At 37.2% G+C, this 19,235-nt stretch overlaps 1 protein-coding gene and 1 long non-coding RNA gene across 9 annotated transcripts in view; one reads left to right on the top strand and one right to left on the bottom strand.

Moving 5' to 3' along the window:
• LOC139822839 (uncharacterized) overlaps nucleotides 1-19,235 on the top strand; it is a 273,173-nt gene that overhangs the window by 191,194 nt on the left and 62,744 nt on the right. The window lies entirely within an intron of this gene.
• Nucleotides 1-19,235, bottom strand: part of Mp (collagen XV/XVIII-type protein multiplexin) — a 214,114-nt gene that overhangs the window by 188,811 nt on the left and 6,068 nt on the right. For all 6 annotated transcript variants that reach the window (XM_071794947.1, XM_071794945.1, XM_071794949.1 and 3 more), the window contains exon 2: nucleotides 5,869-5,939. In XM_071794947.1, the coding sequence (XP_071651048.1) occupies nucleotides 5,869-5,939 (71 nt within the window). The remainder of the gene's footprint in view (nucleotides 1-5,868; nucleotides 5,940-19,235) is intronic.

Below are 19,235 nucleotides of genomic sequence, written 5' to 3'. Positions count from 1 at the left end.
GATGGTACCTGTTTGCTCTGGGAATCATACCGGAGAGCCGGTGCATCCGCAGGATCCACTTTCCGCGCGCGCGTCCTTCCCCCTAGATTCGCTTCCCTCCATTTGTGTCCCTCCATCCGCCTAGATTCAACATCCTTCCACCTCCTCTCCGTTCTTCGATCGACCACCATTCTCTCGGCCGCGCGCCGTGTGTGCTTTTCTCCGTCTCTGGTTTCAACGACCGTGCATCCACCCTTTGAGACCCTCCCGCGCTGCAATTCCTCTCGTGGATTCGAATAATGTCCAACGTGCGCGAGCCCAGAATTCATACGCGTGAAAACGTGATCTCGGTTATCACGACGGCGATCGTTACCTCGTTGCAGTTGATCCTTTTATTCGATGATTGGGACCTCCTTTCACGAACGATCATTGTACGACCGAGGTGACATACAGATCTCTTGCATATAACTGTATACTATGAAATATATTTGTATTGACGGTATCTCGATTTATCTCTTTCAAGTCGACGTTATCGACGTTAGTCGACAAATATCTTTTATAACTGTATTTATCTAAATCTAGCAATGCAATACTAACACTACATTGAACACAATACTAACACGCATTACAAAAATCAGTTACATTTTTTACCTCGGACTACATTAAATTTTCTTCAAAATATGCGCAAGGAATTTAGAGATAACAATTGTGAGCAAAGATAAACATCGGCTCTAGAGGGGGATCTATGATTTTATATTCGCGCATTAATACGTCGCCAACTTTCCGACGATCGCGATTGCGTCGAGTTCGAGACGCTTCCGCTAGTTTCCCCCCTAATCTTCCTAATCGTACGCCGTTAATCGACTACATTTGCAGGGAACATTCTGCAGCGTGAGTAGACGCGCGCGTCATGCCTGCACCAGTCTTCGTCCCGGAATTTCGCTCCTTGGCGCCCTTGTTCCGTCTCTCCGCATCTCCCATACGGTTACGATACGCTTTTAGCCTCGGTAGCAACCCTTTGAGACCTCAAAGTTCAGTCTCACTTGCGCTGTAATAACGAACAATGCTGCTTCTCCCAGAAGCGCGTACGGAGACGTCGGCATAACGAGCAATTCCAAAGAACACACCGCGCTCCCTTAATTTTGTTGATTCTGCCCCTTATTCGCGATCAGTCCCGAGAGAAACGTTTCAAACGTTGTCTTGAACTCGCGGCTAATTAAGAGATGCTTGGAGTCTGGCGAAAATTTCGCGAATGGAAAAGCAGCACAGTGTTAGCAATACTCCACATCATTTTTTTTATATAAAATACATTCACGTACATTCTCATATCATTTATATTATAATACTTATAATCCGCGTATTCTTTAAAAATACTAGATTTAAATAGAAAAAATTAAAATTAAAAGACGATGTTTTGCAGCTAGTCGAATTTTTTCGACGCGGCAGTTGTTATGCTTGAAATTTCGTTTATAAGCATCATCTGGAATCTCATGATAAACATCTGTCGGGGCTGGGCTAGACCTAAAAATTACCGAACGAAAATAGAACTTTTCGGCAGCGAGGTACGATCAATCCAAGAGAATACAATTTTCATAGCCTACGGCTCGCCTTAATTTCACTTTCGTTCTCGGAAGTGGAAGGCGGAAAATAAACTGTGGACTCTGTCGCGTTTCCAAGACTTTTAACTGCTCGCAGATCGCGGTCTCATAAATTTTAATCGCGCAAACGTCTCTCATCTGTTTTTAGAAAATTAGACTATCCGGCGCTCTCGCCCGGCGGAACGCGCTGTCTAGGATTCCTTTATTTTCCATAATGTCAAACCTAATATTTTTCTTTTATTAGCTCGGGTTCGTGGCTGTTTTCTCTGGAGCATGCTGAATAGAACATTGATAACATGAATAAAAGCAGCAGATGCGAATTGTCCAACGAAAATTTTTCTCATATAAATTTTCAATTTGCAATGTCATTTAAAACACGCTTCTTACATAACTAATATAATATCATTAAATCTTTGTTTCTTTGCCACAAATATTAGATTCGATTTTATCGCTCTATTTTTAATAACATATATCCTGAATTACGAAGACAAACACGACGAGAGGATCTCGTCGAGTGAGAGTTTATCGCGAGCGCATCACGAAAGGGGAAACAAATGGTTTCCTTGACTTATCGTGATCTCCTTCGATATAAGGGACTGTTTAAAGGCATATATCTATATATATGAGAAATGTTTTGCGGGGAATAAATCCGCGTGCGGAACCGCACAATAAAACGCATTTATCCTTGCCTCGAGATAAATTTGTGGAAATTGGATTTGAACGCCGCGCACGATTTCCATCCGCTTTAGGAAACGCGTTTAATTTTGCAGCTTTTTGCACGAGAGAGAGAGAAAGAGAGCGAGAGAGAGAGCGTGCGTGGCCGACAAGTAAAAATGGGGAACACGATTCTCCGCCGGTATTATACATCGCGCTGAAGATTATTTCCGCGAATCCCGTAATCTCGCGCCGCTGTAAAACAAACGAAAACCACCTGGTTACGATAGAATTTCTAGTTGCGAGCGAATTAGGTTGATACAAAAATCATGTCGCGCGTCACGTCGTGGATGTCATCCTCGTTCGATTCGATTCGCGGGCCCGATTCAGTCTGTCATCGGAACAAAAATTGGCCATCTTTATGGTTGCCTATCGCAGTCGATTGCTGCCCGCGGCGAGCAGTCGAATGCTCGCACGTCCGCGAATCGCTCTATCGAAATCACGCGATCGTAAATCAGCCAGAGAATGCACGAATGCCAATCTGTTTCTGCTGTCCGTATTGTAATGCCTTACCAAACATTTACTTACTCGACAACTAGTACGAATGACGCATATTATGAATTAATCCGTATTTACTCATTGTTGCGCCTTTCTATCTATATAGACAAGACAGTAAAATCTGTTGGTCAGTGACTTGAATTAATTAAAATAAAATCTATATGTTATGCATATTGATTTCTTCAAGTAGAAGTCTCTTCTAAACAAGTGCAAACATAAGATATTGTAATAAATCTTTGAAATAGTATTTATTAAATATTTTTTATATTCCTTCTGCAATTTAGCATATCCATAAACAACCGACAGAGAACCTAGTTTTGTTTCGCACAATCTTTTGAACCGCACAATGCAGAAATTCGCGAACTTCAAACCGGCAATAGATCACTTGGAGGTGAACTTACGAGAGTGATCCATAAGAACGTGGCGGAAGGCGGCCCGAAAAATTCTCATTTCTACATCGCCGCGCAATCGCGTTGATTGACGAGCGCCCGTTAAATATTGACGAGGTAGATGGTAGATGCAAAAAGTAGCGGTTTCCGCGGGAAACGGAACGGGGTGGATACAAATGAGGCTGCGGGGATGAGCAGCGTTATCTCGCATCCTGCGGGAGCTATTCGTCCCGGGGCCGCCCCTTTCTCCATCCTGTGCCACCGGTCCCCTCCTACTATCGCCACCCCCCTTCGGCAATCCCTTCGCAGGCCCCTTGCATCCGCTTCTGATAAGCGAAGTGTGGAACCCCAAAGCGGACCGACTCTTCAATAGTAACTCGTCGAGATCGTAATTGTCGCGATCTCCTGAACGTTGATCAAACGAGCGCGAAAAATACTGGAGGAAGAAACAAAAAACACGAGCGACTTTCGTCGGAAACGCAGCGTGAATATAAGAAACTTTTTAATATATCACGCAAGAGTAAACGCAAACTAAAATCTTGCGTTAATTCGTTCTTATTACAACGAGGCAAAGTGGTAGCGTCCGTCGCGTTCCTGTCGTTTTATTATTCTTAATCAAAACCGTCGGCGCTAGATTAAATTTTCTTTGCGTTTGCGGGATGGCGCCGTGGGTTATGAGATCCTGAAAGAAACGAGGACAAAAGACGCGATGATAATAATCGTCGCATTTCAAAAGAAGACAGTAGACTAATTATGCTCAAAGACACTATTTTATTAACTCGTCTCCGAGACGCGGATGATTCATCTGACGCTTCTTAACGTTTTCTGCGGCGATGTCGATGAGAATTTTATAAGTAAAAGAGATGCCACTTTTCACATGAATTATTACGTAAGAGCTATCTAGAGATTCCACAGAGTTTACTGCAGTCTTACTGATGACAAATCATAAAATTTCTATCTTTATCATTCGAATATACAATTTTCGACACATGGATTATTTTTGTAATCAAATTAGAAGTATATTTTATTATCGAAAAATTTGACTTGTGTCGCGTGTAAGAGTAGGAGTAAACGGATAGATTGTAACAGTTCTAAGGGATGTGAGAATACAACGCGAGATTACGGGATTGCGGCATGTCGGGCCATACGTCGGCTTTACTACTGCGGAGGTGAGCAACTGGCGGTTCTCTTGTCAGGAAAGGGAAGTGAAAAATCCCCAGATTCCCTCAGGAATCGTCGAGGTATCCTTATAAAACTGGCAGATTAGAGTAAGACGTGACGAGAGCGCGGAATCCGCTCTGAGTATTAAGAATTTCGACGATGCGAGCGGTGCGCATTTCACAGTTACGTCTGGAGATAGATAAAATTTGATTAAATATGTATTGCTCAGTTATATAGTATTATTTACTCAATATTATACATGTCAGAAAAGAGCTTAATCGTATTTAATCTCTATGTAACATCTTCGTTATAAATACAATAAAATCATAAGAAAACAATTTAATACATATTAAATACATGAGAAATGTTAGTAGGTCAAATTGCAAATCGTATCATGCATTTTTCAAGTGTTTCCACTTGTCGATACAAGGGCTATTTATGCGCGTTAAATAATTAATCGGTAGGGACGGCGACCGCAAGGGTAATGGTAATGCTTGACAATTATAATTTTATGAGCATTAAACTTTAACGATTAGAAACGTTACTGCAATAAGCTTGCAAATAATGGAGAAAAAAGCTAATTTACGACTGGCTTTTATAAACCTGCGCATAATGGCGCAAGAAATTCAACGAAATTCTCTCGGACTGATAAAGGGTTTAGGAATTTCGTGTGTGTCTTCGTGCAATTGAATCTTTTTCTAAAAAAAGAATAGGAATTGATTACATTCGCTTCAATGCGAACTAAGAGAAACGGAAACGAATACTGGGTAAGCAAAGGTTAAAAACAAATCACTCGATCGACGTTACAGTCAACAGAATTACGTTTATCAATACAAATTGTCCAATTCACTGTTTCAATTTACTGCTTCAACTGTTTTACCTCTAAAAAGTATCAGGCGCTTGAAATGAATACAAAGCTGATAAAGAACATCTATTGCTACGTGAAATTTACTTGGAGTGATAAATAATATTTAAAAAAAAATGTAGAGTTGAGTAGTTTATATAAACGTTTATAATATGTCATCACAAACAACGTCCAAAAGAATGCATCTAATAAACTAATTTCTATTAGTTATTTGATACTTTGTTATTATTATCAATATTGTCATATATGTATAAACATTGATTATAATCTATAATACGTAATTGAAATCATCACGTACGACACTTTAGTCGCGACATATATAGATTCATGCACATCCACGACAATTTGTCCGGCGTCCTTATCGCCCGATATCATTATTCATCGCTTGACTAAATACATTCCGTACTTAACATAGTAATAAATCACCAGTCACGTAAGGCGAATCGTCGCCGCGAGCGCGGAAAAAGAGAACGCTGCCGAGTAAAAAAGCCGCTGAATATTCGCGCGAGGTATCTCGCTCGGGAAGGATCCCCCAGAGAGAATATTGCAGAGCGCGGCTCCGTCAGTGAATAAGACAACCGAAAGGACAGGGATGTACAAATGGTTGCGAAATCCCCGCGAGATTCGGATCCATTAGCGCTGAAATTAACTTCATGAAACTTACCCTTCCCGCTGAAGAAGTCAGCGCCGCGACTGCACGTCGCGCATAGCGCGGCGAAGATCACCAGTAACGACCTGAAAACAATTATAGAAATCTCGTCATTAATCATAGTAGTTTCTTCTAGCCTCGTGGCTTCATAAATGTCCGATACAAGTTAATTGAGTAGTGTAGCATGAAGTTGCTAGACGTAACAACTACATTTGATAATCGAGTTTTAGATAAAGAGCAATTTAATAAACAATATAAATAATTTAATATAAAAATATATTATATATAACACAATATAACAAAATGTGATAAAATCGAATAAATAATGAGTAGAAAAATAAAGTGCAATAAACATTCGTGCTAATCGTTGTTATTATAGTAATGATAAATTTCGGAAAACGCGATTCACGATAAGGTACACAGGAGAATGTCGTCGATTATCAAAAACAAACAGGCGTTTTCTATAGCAATTTCGTTATTTTGGCGTTATTGTCGAGGGTAAACTGGCAACTAATACTAATTAAATAGGGATGGCAAACGGAATGTCGGGAACGTTTGGAGAGAGGATGGTTAAAACAAAGGCGGAAGGTGATAGTCTTTCTAAAGGATAAGACCGGTGCTAGGAAAGCTACGTGATCTCATGGAAGAAAGGCAATGAAATTAGCGCTAGAGCGATTCGAAATAACAGCGTTGCTCCCAAGCAGGAACAATAGGGATGCACTTGCTGCGCCGTAAACCAGGTTACGCGATACGCTAGATCAAGAGAAGTGGCCTTCGGTATTATGCCAAGTTTTACTTTGACACCCTCGCCACCTTTTTCTAAGAGGCGGAGCACGTGATCACGACTTCGTCGTGATGAGTTAGTCTTGCAGAACACGATAGCAATTTAGTTTAATATAACTTCACTTGTTTGCGCATCACCTTTAATTTAACGTAACGTAAACTTTCAGTTGTCCCCATTTATTTAGAGAGGTTTAATGAAATTTAATTTTATTCCCCTGGTAATTATGTAACATCTACTATCGTAAATAGTTTGTTATACATATATTCTTTCTAATATGTTTACTCCTGTTTACTCTAATAGCTAAAACATGTTAAAAGTTAATCAAAAAGAAGATTAATATTTTCTTTGATCTCGTAATTCGTGATATATTTTCTAGTTCTTTTCTATTCTACTATTACGGCATAAAATGGTATGCGTTTAATCAACCATTTTTATACGTTATTCAATGCACCGCGCCTTTGCGTGACTCGTAAAAATGTGAATCGTGTTTCACTTGTCTATACGCACGATAAATCTCGATCTGTCTTTCTCTTTCTCTCTCTCTCTGTCCCTCTCTTTCCTCGCATTATTTCTCGACTAGACTAAGGTCAGTGGAACACGAGGAACTCGGTAAGTGTGACAAGCATTTGCATCTTGGCTTGCACAACAGCCGGGCGCGCACGTGGGCGTAGTCAGTCCGTCGATCGTGATTCACAATCGAGAATTCCCGACTTGCGCAACAATCGCGGACACGAGGACGGCCGTGCCCGTCGATTTCGATTTCCATTTAACAAGGCCGTCGACCCCGCCTCCTCTCCCTTTCGCATTCAACAGGCATATATGTTGACAAACGATTAAATTATCGACGCGGCCGAAGTAATCGACAAACTCGCATTCTGCATAACGTATGAACATGAAAGATCGAAGCTATATCATTGAACGCTGTCATAATATTTAGAAGCGTTAATCTGTATAATTAACGATACTGAAAAACTTTTAAAAAATATTACAAATTTTGACTATTAACAATATTGTATCATAATACGACCAATTTTGCTTCTGATGAAGTAAAGATGAATATTAAATAAATAAGAGATGAGATATCTTTTGAATAAAACATTAATTTATTTATATTAGTAAATAAGACAAAAAGAAAATATGTATACATGAAACACTTACACGCTAAACATTTATCATTTTAATTTATTGAAAATTTGAAGTATAAACAGCTGTATATTGGATAAATTTCTGTTGATAAATCTAATGTAGAAATTCGTGAAAGGGATTAATTGTAAGTACTAATCTCATATGAAAAAGATGGAGTTGTCAATCACAGCAATAAATTCCGTGGCAAAGTCGTTTAGAGGAACGATTATCCCGAGATCTCGATTGTTTTTCGTAAGATTATTAAATATTTTTACAGCCTCATACAAATTTCATGAGTGCCCACTGCTTTTATAGAAGTTTAAGAGGTTACGCCGAGTTTCGTTGAAGTTTATGACGTTTTATAAGGTCTCGTGAATTTTCGAGGTTTCGTGGGAAGTCAGGATTTTGCGGAGCGCAAAACTTTTCACAGTCCGTAAATATTGCATGTCTTCGCTAAGCTCCGTCCCGATAAATACGCCACATTAAATATTGAGGATTCCAAAAATAATTCCGACGTAAGAAAATATGTTTCAAATCGATGCAAGATATATTATAAACATTAATCGGCGAGTATACAATAGGTCGCTTTTGAGATTGAATATATTATATAGAAAATGATATTTGATATCTACTTTACATTTTTGCACATTGTTTCTGATCTCTCGACGAAATTCTTGCTTGCAACAATGTAAAAATTTCGGCACTAAAATTTCGAGGATCATTGGACAAGAGTAACGAGATTCCATCGGTCGAATTGGCGATGCCAATTTCATTTGAAAAGCGTTTCATTACCATTCAGTGCACGATGCAGTTAGAGAGGAATCGAGGGGCCGGTAACGCCGATACTTAAAATCTTGTTTAAATTTTATCATTTTGCTCATACTATTTTGTCAATCTATACTGAATAGTTATGGGAGCAATCTGTATTTTTATTTTTTAACAATATACATATGTTTTATTGAAATAATTCTTTCCCGTGATTATTTAAAGTGTTAAAATTTTTAACGCAATCCTTTATAAGTAGATATAATTTTCTACTAGACTCAATTGTTATTCAAATTTTCGTCACGATTCGCACGATATTATGGCTGAAAATTATATATACTGCAGCTACTATAACGATCATAGGTCTTTCGAATTATTTGTCTCGCGAGGTGTAAAACGATTTCACGGGCCACCTGCGAGCTCGCATAACCGCGATCGCGGTAAATTCCCGTCGCAATTCCTTCGCGAACACAACGATGCGTCGCTCGGCGATGTCGTAATAAAGTTGTATTATCAGTTTATTGACTGAAACCCGCGCTGCAGTTACATTTAGAACAGCGCGCGCGGTGTTCGCGTACCAAGACGTCACGGTTATTTATTCCATCATATTTGTGTATTGCTGGCAAAGGCAATTTCTGGAAGAGAAAATTCAGAAGAAATGAGCATATCAAATATTAATGACGATTGTGGTCGGCGCTATACCGCAGAAACAAATTCTGCGAATTACAATTTTGCTTTAATAAATAAACTTCGTAAACAAGATTGAAATTTTGTCGCCGTATTATGTCCGAGAGAATTAAAGCAATATTTATTTTGACGACTTTTTATATGTGGCATTTTCAGCTCGCAATAAGCGATTACGCCACGAAAACGATAGTAATATAATTTATAATTTTCCTAAGTCAGAATAGAAAATAAATTTATTAACATAATATTGTTTTTCTTTTTAGAAGAATTCAGTGAACTCCTAAAAAAATGGGTATAATATAATCAGATATAAAAATATATCATTAGATATGAAAAAGATCTAATTTTATATGATTATATATAATTGACATATAAATTGACATATATATATATATATATATATATATATATATATTTTCGTACAAATCAATCTAAATATAAACTGACCTGAATTCCGTATATAACTGCCGATATATTTTCAAATTTTTTTCCGATTTAAGATTTTTACATAAAATCAATACCGCTAGATTTTTAGTTATACCTGAAAAGAAATTGAATTTAAAAATAATTAATAAAATTTTAAAATCTTTAAAAATTATGAAGATCTTCAATCAAATTTCGCTAAAGAAGATCAATAGCTAATCGGACAAAGAGGCGGAGAGGAATAGCGATGATTTTGAAGCACACCTCTATAAGCGTCTACGTCGTTACGTCCATTGACAATTTATATTTTATTCGTGTCTGAAAGGATTTCCTTAGAAACGAAGTCCAGACCCGTTTACAGCGTTAGCAGTTTACCTCGTCCTTTCTCGGAGCGAGTGAAAGAGGGAAGGGAAAGGAGGGAGGGAAAGAGCGAAGCTTGAAAATACATGTTTTCAAGCAAACATACGAGCGCGTTTCCTCGTATTCCTTTCTGCCTCTTTACCGGCGACTTTAACTCGCTTTTGCCCGAATTAATTACTTTCCCCGAGACTCTCATCGTAACGCGTCGCCAAAAAGACGCGGGAAATTCCAAGTTGAATTACGGCAATTTCATCAAAATTTCGAGATACCAGAGACATAGAATCAGAACAAATGCAGATTTTTTTTTTTTTTTTGAAAAATAGTTATTTCGCATTGTTGTCGAAGATCTTTTCCTTCTTGTTGGCGTGTACAGCAATTAAGTTAAATTCTTACGAATGTTACAATTGTCGCGTTTAACATTTGGGATTTCCAGCTTCCCTACTCTAACATATTAAAGCAACCTTTCCATTCTATTCACTTAAGGGAATCATAGTTGTTAATGTAATAAGGACTATGCCAGTGTCATCAGCAGAGCTAACCGTATTCGAGATCACGTTTGGAGAAACGAATAAATAGAATGTTTCAGGGATGAAATTCCCTGCGGAAGCGGGTTACGCTCCGAGGTCCGCTCCTCGACTCGCTTGTCGTTCGGTCTCCCGGAAACGGGAGAATAAATTCGTCCCTTTATTCTGCGTCATTCAATTGCTTCGTGGGATTTCGCGAGATTCCGCGGCTTCGCATGTGCAATCGCAAAATTGTGATAAAACGCGAGTGCACTTTCTTCGTTTCTTTGAAGCTTCTAGGCGTCTCTAATTACCCTTTCAGCGGTCGTCTTTTGCCTCTCACGCTTGCGCGCGTTGTGCTAAATAGCGATGTGTTGTCAAAAGATATAATTTGCTTTCGTATATGACGATGAAAGAAGTGTTGGTCTATGTGAAATGCTTTTCTTTTGCGAAAGAACGTCGAAATCATACATCTGTTATTTTTCAATCAAACATAAGTTTACTCGCAGGTATTTATAATTATTTCGCTAGAAACAAACTATTATTATTATAGTATATATAATTTACTATTATTATTGTAGTATATAAAATTAGGCTGTTGCGGTAATGTACATGGTCCATTTCCCTGTTTAGAAGCCAGGCAGAGAGATCGTACAATTATTACACGCACTCTGCTTTTAGTTTCACAGAACGACAAGCATTGTACCCGAAGGCTAATTGAATATTGAAGGAATACTAAGTGCGTTTTAGGTTAATTTCCTAATAGCACCATTCTATCCCCCCGTTAAAGCTTAATATCATTGTTATGAACAAAGAGCGGAGTTTTCTAACTAGAAAAAAGCTAAAAAATAATCATCTAATCTTTTTAATCTTGGATACATCACACATATTATCCCATATTATGTGTACTGACACTTAAATGTTAAAATTATATATGGTTCTTTTTTCTTCATAATTCATATGAAATAAAAAGGCTGCAATTATCACTTTGATGCATATCTTCCCAATTATCGTGCATTTTTCAACCGTACAATTGTTCTGTATTAAATTAAAAAATGTGCTCATTATATCTTGATTGACATATGCGTTGTATTATATAATCATGTATTCATGAATATATAATATACATATATTGATTTTCATACTTTGATTGTATTTGTTTCGATTAATTAATAAAAGGCCAAATTCGCAGAACTCCGAAATTATAATGACTCTGTAAGAGCGAAGACGAGATTTATTATCGAGACCTTATTATCGAGATCTTCTTATATTTTTAGCATGCACGACATCAAAGAAACGCCGCCTTCTATTTTGTCTGAAATTTTCATGCAGGGCGACGCGACGCCCCGACGTAGAGCTTATGTACACGCATTCATGAAATTATTCCCTCAAAATTATTAGTCACGATGTACCAAAAAAAATAAATATATATATATATATAACAACACACGGCGCAAGCTTTAAGATCCATTCTAAATTCACAGGTAATTCTCTATGCTTTGTAATATTTTTTGTAGATTCATTATCGCTGTACCCCCTACATGAAGTGTATGCGGTGATAGGACATAAATATATTCTCGGATGAAGTTTGTGTGTGGTATTCACGCGTCATGGCGGTTTCTCAGAAAATTAATGATCGACACGGATTTTAGTATACGCCGCTTTCTTTTCCGCGCCATGCAATTTTTCATCGTAAATTATGTTGACGCAACAGAAGTGCCGGGGTTATAAACGAGATTAAGATACGTTTCTTCTTTACGAATATTTCTGGTATGCCGTCAATTCCCAACGTCCCTGAGCATTTTCAAATTATTTCTCAAGATGGCTACACGCATCTTATTATAGTTCATATATTTCGAATTGCATGTATCTTTTGCGGAAATTCTCTATATATTTTATATTAAGCGCGTAACGTAGCGGTTTATAAACCAGTTATATAAACCGATTTATCATTGTCGGAAATAAATCTATTTTGAAAATTGTACCTACTTTTTCTGCATCTAAATTATTCCAATACTTCATTGCAGTTATTTTTAAACCAAGTGTAAAGTTTCTTATACATTTTTATCGTGTTACTGTTACGAAGTCAACGAAGTCAATAAACAAAGAGATAATATTTTGAAATTTAATATTTCAATTTTTGACAAAGTTCAAATATATACTTTATTATAATTGTGAATTAATTCGTGTATTAAATATATCCTATTCTATGGGTAATATAAAAATATATAATATAGATTATGGAAAGAGGGAACCACATAAATTCTACGTTCAAATTTTCGATGTTCAAATTTGGAGAAACTTGACTATCTTTATAAATCAATCTACTCATCGCACGTTCGCAAACAGCTCTAAGGCAAGGTTAACTCATTAGCAGCACTTCCTCTCTTCCATATACGTCGCATCAATATTATCTGTTCTTTCCGAGTTTCCTTCGAGAATTTCGTCTTGCGAAAGTCCTCAGCACATCGCTTCATTAACGAGCTCCTTGACGACGTCGTCGTTGTCGTCGTCTAGCTTAATTATTCCACCGCCACCCGGTACACGTGTTCCGAAGCTTCCATTGGACCGAACTCGGTCTTCTTTTAATTCCCTTTTATATTGCCACTCGGGCCACTAGGTTAATGGAGTGTCGTCATTCGTTGTCATTATCGTCGGCGATAGAACCTCCACATTCTCATTTCGTGAATCGTCCCGTTGTTACAGAGACGCTCACTTTTGCTGCAGCAGCGATAGCTTCTGCAAACGATGCTCAAGTTGCTCCAACGTTTGCGAAAGTTACACGCATGAGCCTCTCTTCCGTAATCAACACGCTATTATTAAGAATGTTGCAAAATTTCGACTTTATATAATTTAATTCAACTCATTTATGCTATTCTGTGTACATATTATTATAGAAATCATTATTGTTAACTTTAGCATTAACTTTAGAGGCAAGCAAAAGAGGAGAATCTTGTGCTTGTGCATCCAATAAACACTTTGTCATATAAACACTTATTATTTTATCATATTATTTTATTCATTTATGTTTTTGTCTTTGTTACGACAATATTTTCCTGCAAATTGACAGCAATCAAGAAAAAGTTTAGATAACATATGATAAACATGGTTATACGTAAAAAAGTTTTCAGTTAGTGAAAAAATGTTGGTATATTGTTGAAATAAAATTTAAATTTCTATAATTAAATTTTATATCTGTAACTTAGTTTTTTCATGTCTACATCAAGTTTTATATTTATATAATAATCGTAATTGTACCAGTGTCAAATAAAAGTTTCATCAAATTAAAAATGCAAATCTCATACAATTGCGCGGTTTATAAAAACTTGGTAACTGCAATCTCTGTCTCTTTCGAAATTGCCAAATCTCGAGATAAGAGGATGAAAAATTTACGCGCTTATAAATATATATACCACGTCATATATTATTCAAACGAGCGACCGCGATTATCATCTCGACGCTATCGCTCCGCGGTTCTCTTCTGCTCTTTCTTTTACGGCCACTTTCCGTCCGCATTGAGATTTATTCCACTTTTTCCTATAAGGAGTTTCTTCTTTTTGCGGTACTTTCGGTGATGTCACGCACAAGTACTGATACTCTCTTATCAGAGGAAATAAAGCGCAAACGCGAAGTTGCGAGAATCAGAAACGCTCATGTCATCTTTAATCGTTTAGCGATAATTATTGTATCATTAGATTTTTAACACAAGTTTTGTAATGCGCAAGAGAAAAATAACATTCAGTTTCTTTTATCTATTTACGGATACGTGTTGATGTTTTATACACTGTAGACACATTGGAAATTATAAATTGATAATTACAGACATTTAAAAAAATATTGCAAGCATGAGACTGATAATGTGCAATCTTATTTTTTTAACAAAAAAGGTTGATGCTGATAATTAACGCAGTCATAATACATTTACACCAATACGACGATAAAGATAATGAATAATTAATATTACTCGATGGCTATTTTAATGAATATTTTTTAAATAAATAACATTTCATAATCATTTTTGTAAAGTTTTAAAAATGGCTGTTATAAATTTTTTATATAAGGAAATGCCAATCGTCATTTATTGTAACTATTTAGAAATTAGTAAGACAATGATTGTCTTTATAATCAAGTGCATTTACACGTTTATTAAGCGCACAAACAGAACCCGTCGCTAAAAATAAATCTTTCAATTGTGTCAGATACATTTTTATTAGCGCTACGATTACACGCATGAATAGCAATGCTAGTCAGTCTAGCGTAAAATCGACATGCAATGTATGTTCAAGACATGCAAGAAATTTATAAAAAACAATAATATAGATATAAAAATATGCTCTGTCTTTTATATTTTTATAAGACCTTTCTAATTTTTCCACGACTTATATTTTTAATACCAATCATAATAAAACGGAGGAAAAGCAATTTGATTAAAGCTCTTATAATTCAATTGCATAATCAATATCCTCTAAAATAAACGCAATTTTTGCATCTAACGATTACATTTAATTTTCCTTTTGATCCCCGTCGTTCTGAGCGATTTATCGGCGGCGGGAACCTTTCCGTCTCGTCGCCGCGAGCGACTTAAGGAAGGCGGGGAACATTATCTACGTGCGGTTCGCGGCCCGGTCCGGCAAGGGCAATAATTCAGCGACGATTGCAGAGACGCGGTCTCTTAAGCCGCCTGTGGCACGTCGCTATCTATAAACTGACGTTTAGGACCCGCGTGCCTCCGGCGATACCACGACGCGCGAACGCGCCCCGCATGCCGGCCGCGAAGAGAGGAGGCTCCGGCGGCGGCGGCGGCGAGTAAACGTGCTTTCGCACTCCGATTGGATTTCAGAAAAATCAGCTCGCGCGTTGCGTATCAATAGCTCATTATGCTAATCTGTCATCTTCCTTAACATGCGTTAACCCAATTTCGCTGAATATTTTGCTATAAATATTCACGGTCTCTTGGCGTTTGTATCTCGAGCAGCGGAAACGATCGACCTCGATCGAGTGTTATCGTTCTTAATGAGATTGATTAGTCCGAAAAAAGAATTAGGTGGCTTCTTGAAATCAGTTTGATCAGCAAACTCAGATGCTAATTATGTCTTACTCCAAGTATGCCAGATGCAGCAGCGATGCTCCTGTTTCACATACATGCCGATTGAAATTCTAAAATTATACAGTTAATTTTAGATTGTTGTTTTTTTGCCTTTGTACACGAAAAATTCGAAGCAGGTCAAGAGACATTTTTGAAATAAGGTTCGGAGAGATTTCCTCGAGCTCGATAGATATTTCGGTCAGTTATCGAAGGCATTAGCGTACACTGGTTAAGTAATTGACATATGTGATGGCTTCGTTTATATTTTATTTTTATCATGTCGGAGTGGATTATCAAAATGAGACGGTCGAGTTCGATACGTATATTATGTGTTCGATCGACGCGTTGCTCGCATCGAGATGCATATACGCGGAATCCCGCATAACATATATGTGGAACAGTGCCTTGCCATTATCGCACATAAGCTTTCATGAGGAGGTTCTCTGTTATCGGACGACCTTTCGTCGATGGTATTTGCACTGGTGAGCGTTAGGTGGCGAGTATGATAATTGAAGGGAGACGAGGCACTGATTAATACGCGCATAATAATGTTTCCAACAAGTGAAACGCAAACTGGTTTAATTTCGATAATTCTCCGTCCTACTCGATCGTCCTACGAAATCTCTCTCGCGTTATCTCTTCGAAATTCGCTGGGGTATTGGAATTTAAACGCGACGTCGGATTATTTCTCTTATCGAAGGAAATAACGTTTATTTATTCTTGTAAAGTCTAATATTATCTTAAAACCAGTCACGTAAACTTGGTTTTTTATGATATAGGCATTTTAAAAAAACGACCGAAAAAAGATCGCAACATCTCATTTATCTCAACGTATATTTCGAGTTCTTCAAAGATTTTTCGATCATATAAATAATTTTTTAAATTTATAATACACATCTCTCTTATCTATTTATTTTTGTAATCATTCTCTGCTTCATAAATCGTAGATTCCGGAAAAAAATAAAAAAAAATAAAAAATTTGAATTTTTATATTACATTTAAATCTTCAACGTCAACTTTACATTTTACATTATATTTAAATGTTAAGTTTATTATCTTAATTTTATCAAACATCAGGAATTGTTTTCGACACGCGGATTTATTTTTATATTTGGACTATTTTATAAGCACTATAAAATTCTTACAAGCGCATTGTCAGAAATAGTGATTGACGTTACGAGATATGTTACGTCAATCGGGATTCTTGCCTCCGATTTCGGAGACCCGCAGAGAAACATGTCACACAATGTGCGGTGGAAGGCTGCCAAGTAGCTAAAACTCGAGGCTCTCTCTGTATCCTCTGCCATATTCAGGTTCTCCAGAGAGAATACGTGAGGCAATTACATTGCGGTGTGATATAGCTATAATACATACAAATTCTTTGCCTCCGAAATTCTCTATATAATTTTCAAATGTGAATCCGACGCTCGAATGAAAGAGGAACAAAAGCGCGAAACTAATGGAAGGAATCTCTCGTTCCGCCATACTCCTATCTATATCATTCAAAATTAACAACGCGATGATCGGGTGAGAGCGGAAACGATTTCGTATGTGAAAGTTATATAATATTAGAATGTAAAAGATATTAAAAAGGGAGATTAATATCTTCGCAACACGACTTATTTTTTATATTAATATAAAAATTTTTATTTAATGCTGGTATATATATGTATATATTACAAAAAAATTAGTTTAATATAAAAGTCTCTTACAAGTAAGGATCTAAGGAGCATCTAATCGTAGTGAAAATGATAAGGACTTATTCGACAAATGCGAGTTGTAAATTTTGAGAACACCTTGGAACTCCAGTTAGCTCTTCCGTATCGAAATTCACATCAAACTTCGCGCACCACAGTGGCCCACGATCGAGTACCGCGATAAACCAGATTTATGCCCCACCGAGACGATATGTCTTGCCCTATTGTCTCGGCAATGAAACAAGTCACTCAAGGTAGTATTATCCCTCAAAGGATGACCATAAATTCGATCCTTATCCACATCACGGAAATCGTGGATCACAATGTAGCGGTCGGCTATACGCCCGCGGAAGCACGTATTCAGATAGTCATATTAAGTAAAATTTACAAAGACTATATCTTTGCGCGTCCCATTCTTGCACATGCGTGCGCGATGCTTTCTTTGTTATATATCGTGAACGAGAAATCGATCAAATCTCTATTCCATATTGGTTTTCCATATTCATCGAAAAGAACTCCGTTAATATTCGAAACATCTGACACGTAAATATTTTCCCGCGTATCAGTGCAATGTTTAAAAAACCGCGGAAGCTCTCGTGATGTGTCTCACGTGCCGCAAAGTTCTTGCAGCTTGTTTTCCAGAGAAAGCAACGTGGCGTAAAACTTTCTTGTTAACGCCCGCCGCGCGTTAAACGAAACTTTCCACGTACGGCAATATTTTCCAATTAGACACGTATACGGTCTCATTATCTTGTAATCTGTATTGCTAAAGGTAACTACTAGAAGAGAGAATCTTGCGCTGAAGTTTAGTGATCCTACAATAATTACTTGTCCCCCTATCAGCTTCGTATTACTTTTCTTCCTGCTTATACAAGAAAACCTATTCTCGACAAAATAGCTGGATGCTTTGAGTCTAAACAACTCGGATACGAATCTGCGATCCGTTTGATTATACAATAACATTGCGTAGTTCATTAAAATGATTAAGTTATTAAAATTATTTTTTGTCGAGCAACAAAATTTAATTAACTTGTCAATATTAATTGGCAAATTAATAAGAAATTTATGTCCGGTTTATATTAATAAATGTTTGTTATTGCAGAAATCATTTAATATTTAATGTCGCACGGCTTCATAATCAAGTCACACAAATTACGCTTTTCCTAGGAAAATAAGCTACGAATTCGCTCTTTGTTACGTAAACTTTTAGCTTTGCGCGAAATACGTTAATAGTATTCCGCGGCATTCTCTGCAGTTTAAAGAAGTTAAAAGTTGTGGTAAATAGATTATATGCTCGCAACCAAAACGCAACCAAAAAACGCGCGGAGAGCCACTCGTCTGTAAAACGCGGGAATTTACTTGTGACGGTGGCAATTTTACAAAAGCAGTCGGAGTAAATTCTCTCCCCGCGTGCCCAATGATACTTTTAAAGATTCATTCTCATTTCGGCGTCGTCCTTCGTCGCCGCGCTTTCACACGCGAAATTAAACTACGATAAATTCCCTTTAAAATGTGTGACGTCCGTTGCAAAGCGCAAGCAAGCCGCAAATTCCGACCGCATTTTCAATCTCGTTGGCGTGCCTGAAACACGGCACTCCAAATAATGTCAGAAATAACAACTGTCACGACACGCACTCGAAATATCGATACATTGCGCGGCAACGAAATTACCGTATTTCGCGAAAACACTTGTAATTACGAATAAATTATTCTCTAATGCAAACACAAACAAATTTATTCTGATTAAAAGCACAGCGATTTTGTTTCCTTTCCGTGGATTTACGTCGCAGAGACGAAACACGTAGGTTTAAAATTCTTAAAAATTACATTTAAAAAATATGCAACTAAAAATATAGAAAAGAATTTATATTTCAGAATTCTTTATCAAATTTTAAGGAATTTATAAAATATATGATTTTACGTATTTTCCCTTAATTTTTCCTATATTTTTA

The sequence above is a fragment of the Temnothorax longispinosus genome, chromosome 12 (genome assembly GCF_030848805.1).
Source record: "Temnothorax longispinosus isolate EJ_2023e chromosome 12, Tlon_JGU_v1, whole genome shotgun sequence".
In the NCBI taxonomy this organism is placed as follows: Eukaryota; Metazoa; Arthropoda; class Insecta; order Hymenoptera; family Formicidae; genus Temnothorax; species Temnothorax longispinosus.
Note: the sequence above shows the minus strand (reverse complement) of the source record. Positions and strands in the feature narration are given on the sequence as shown.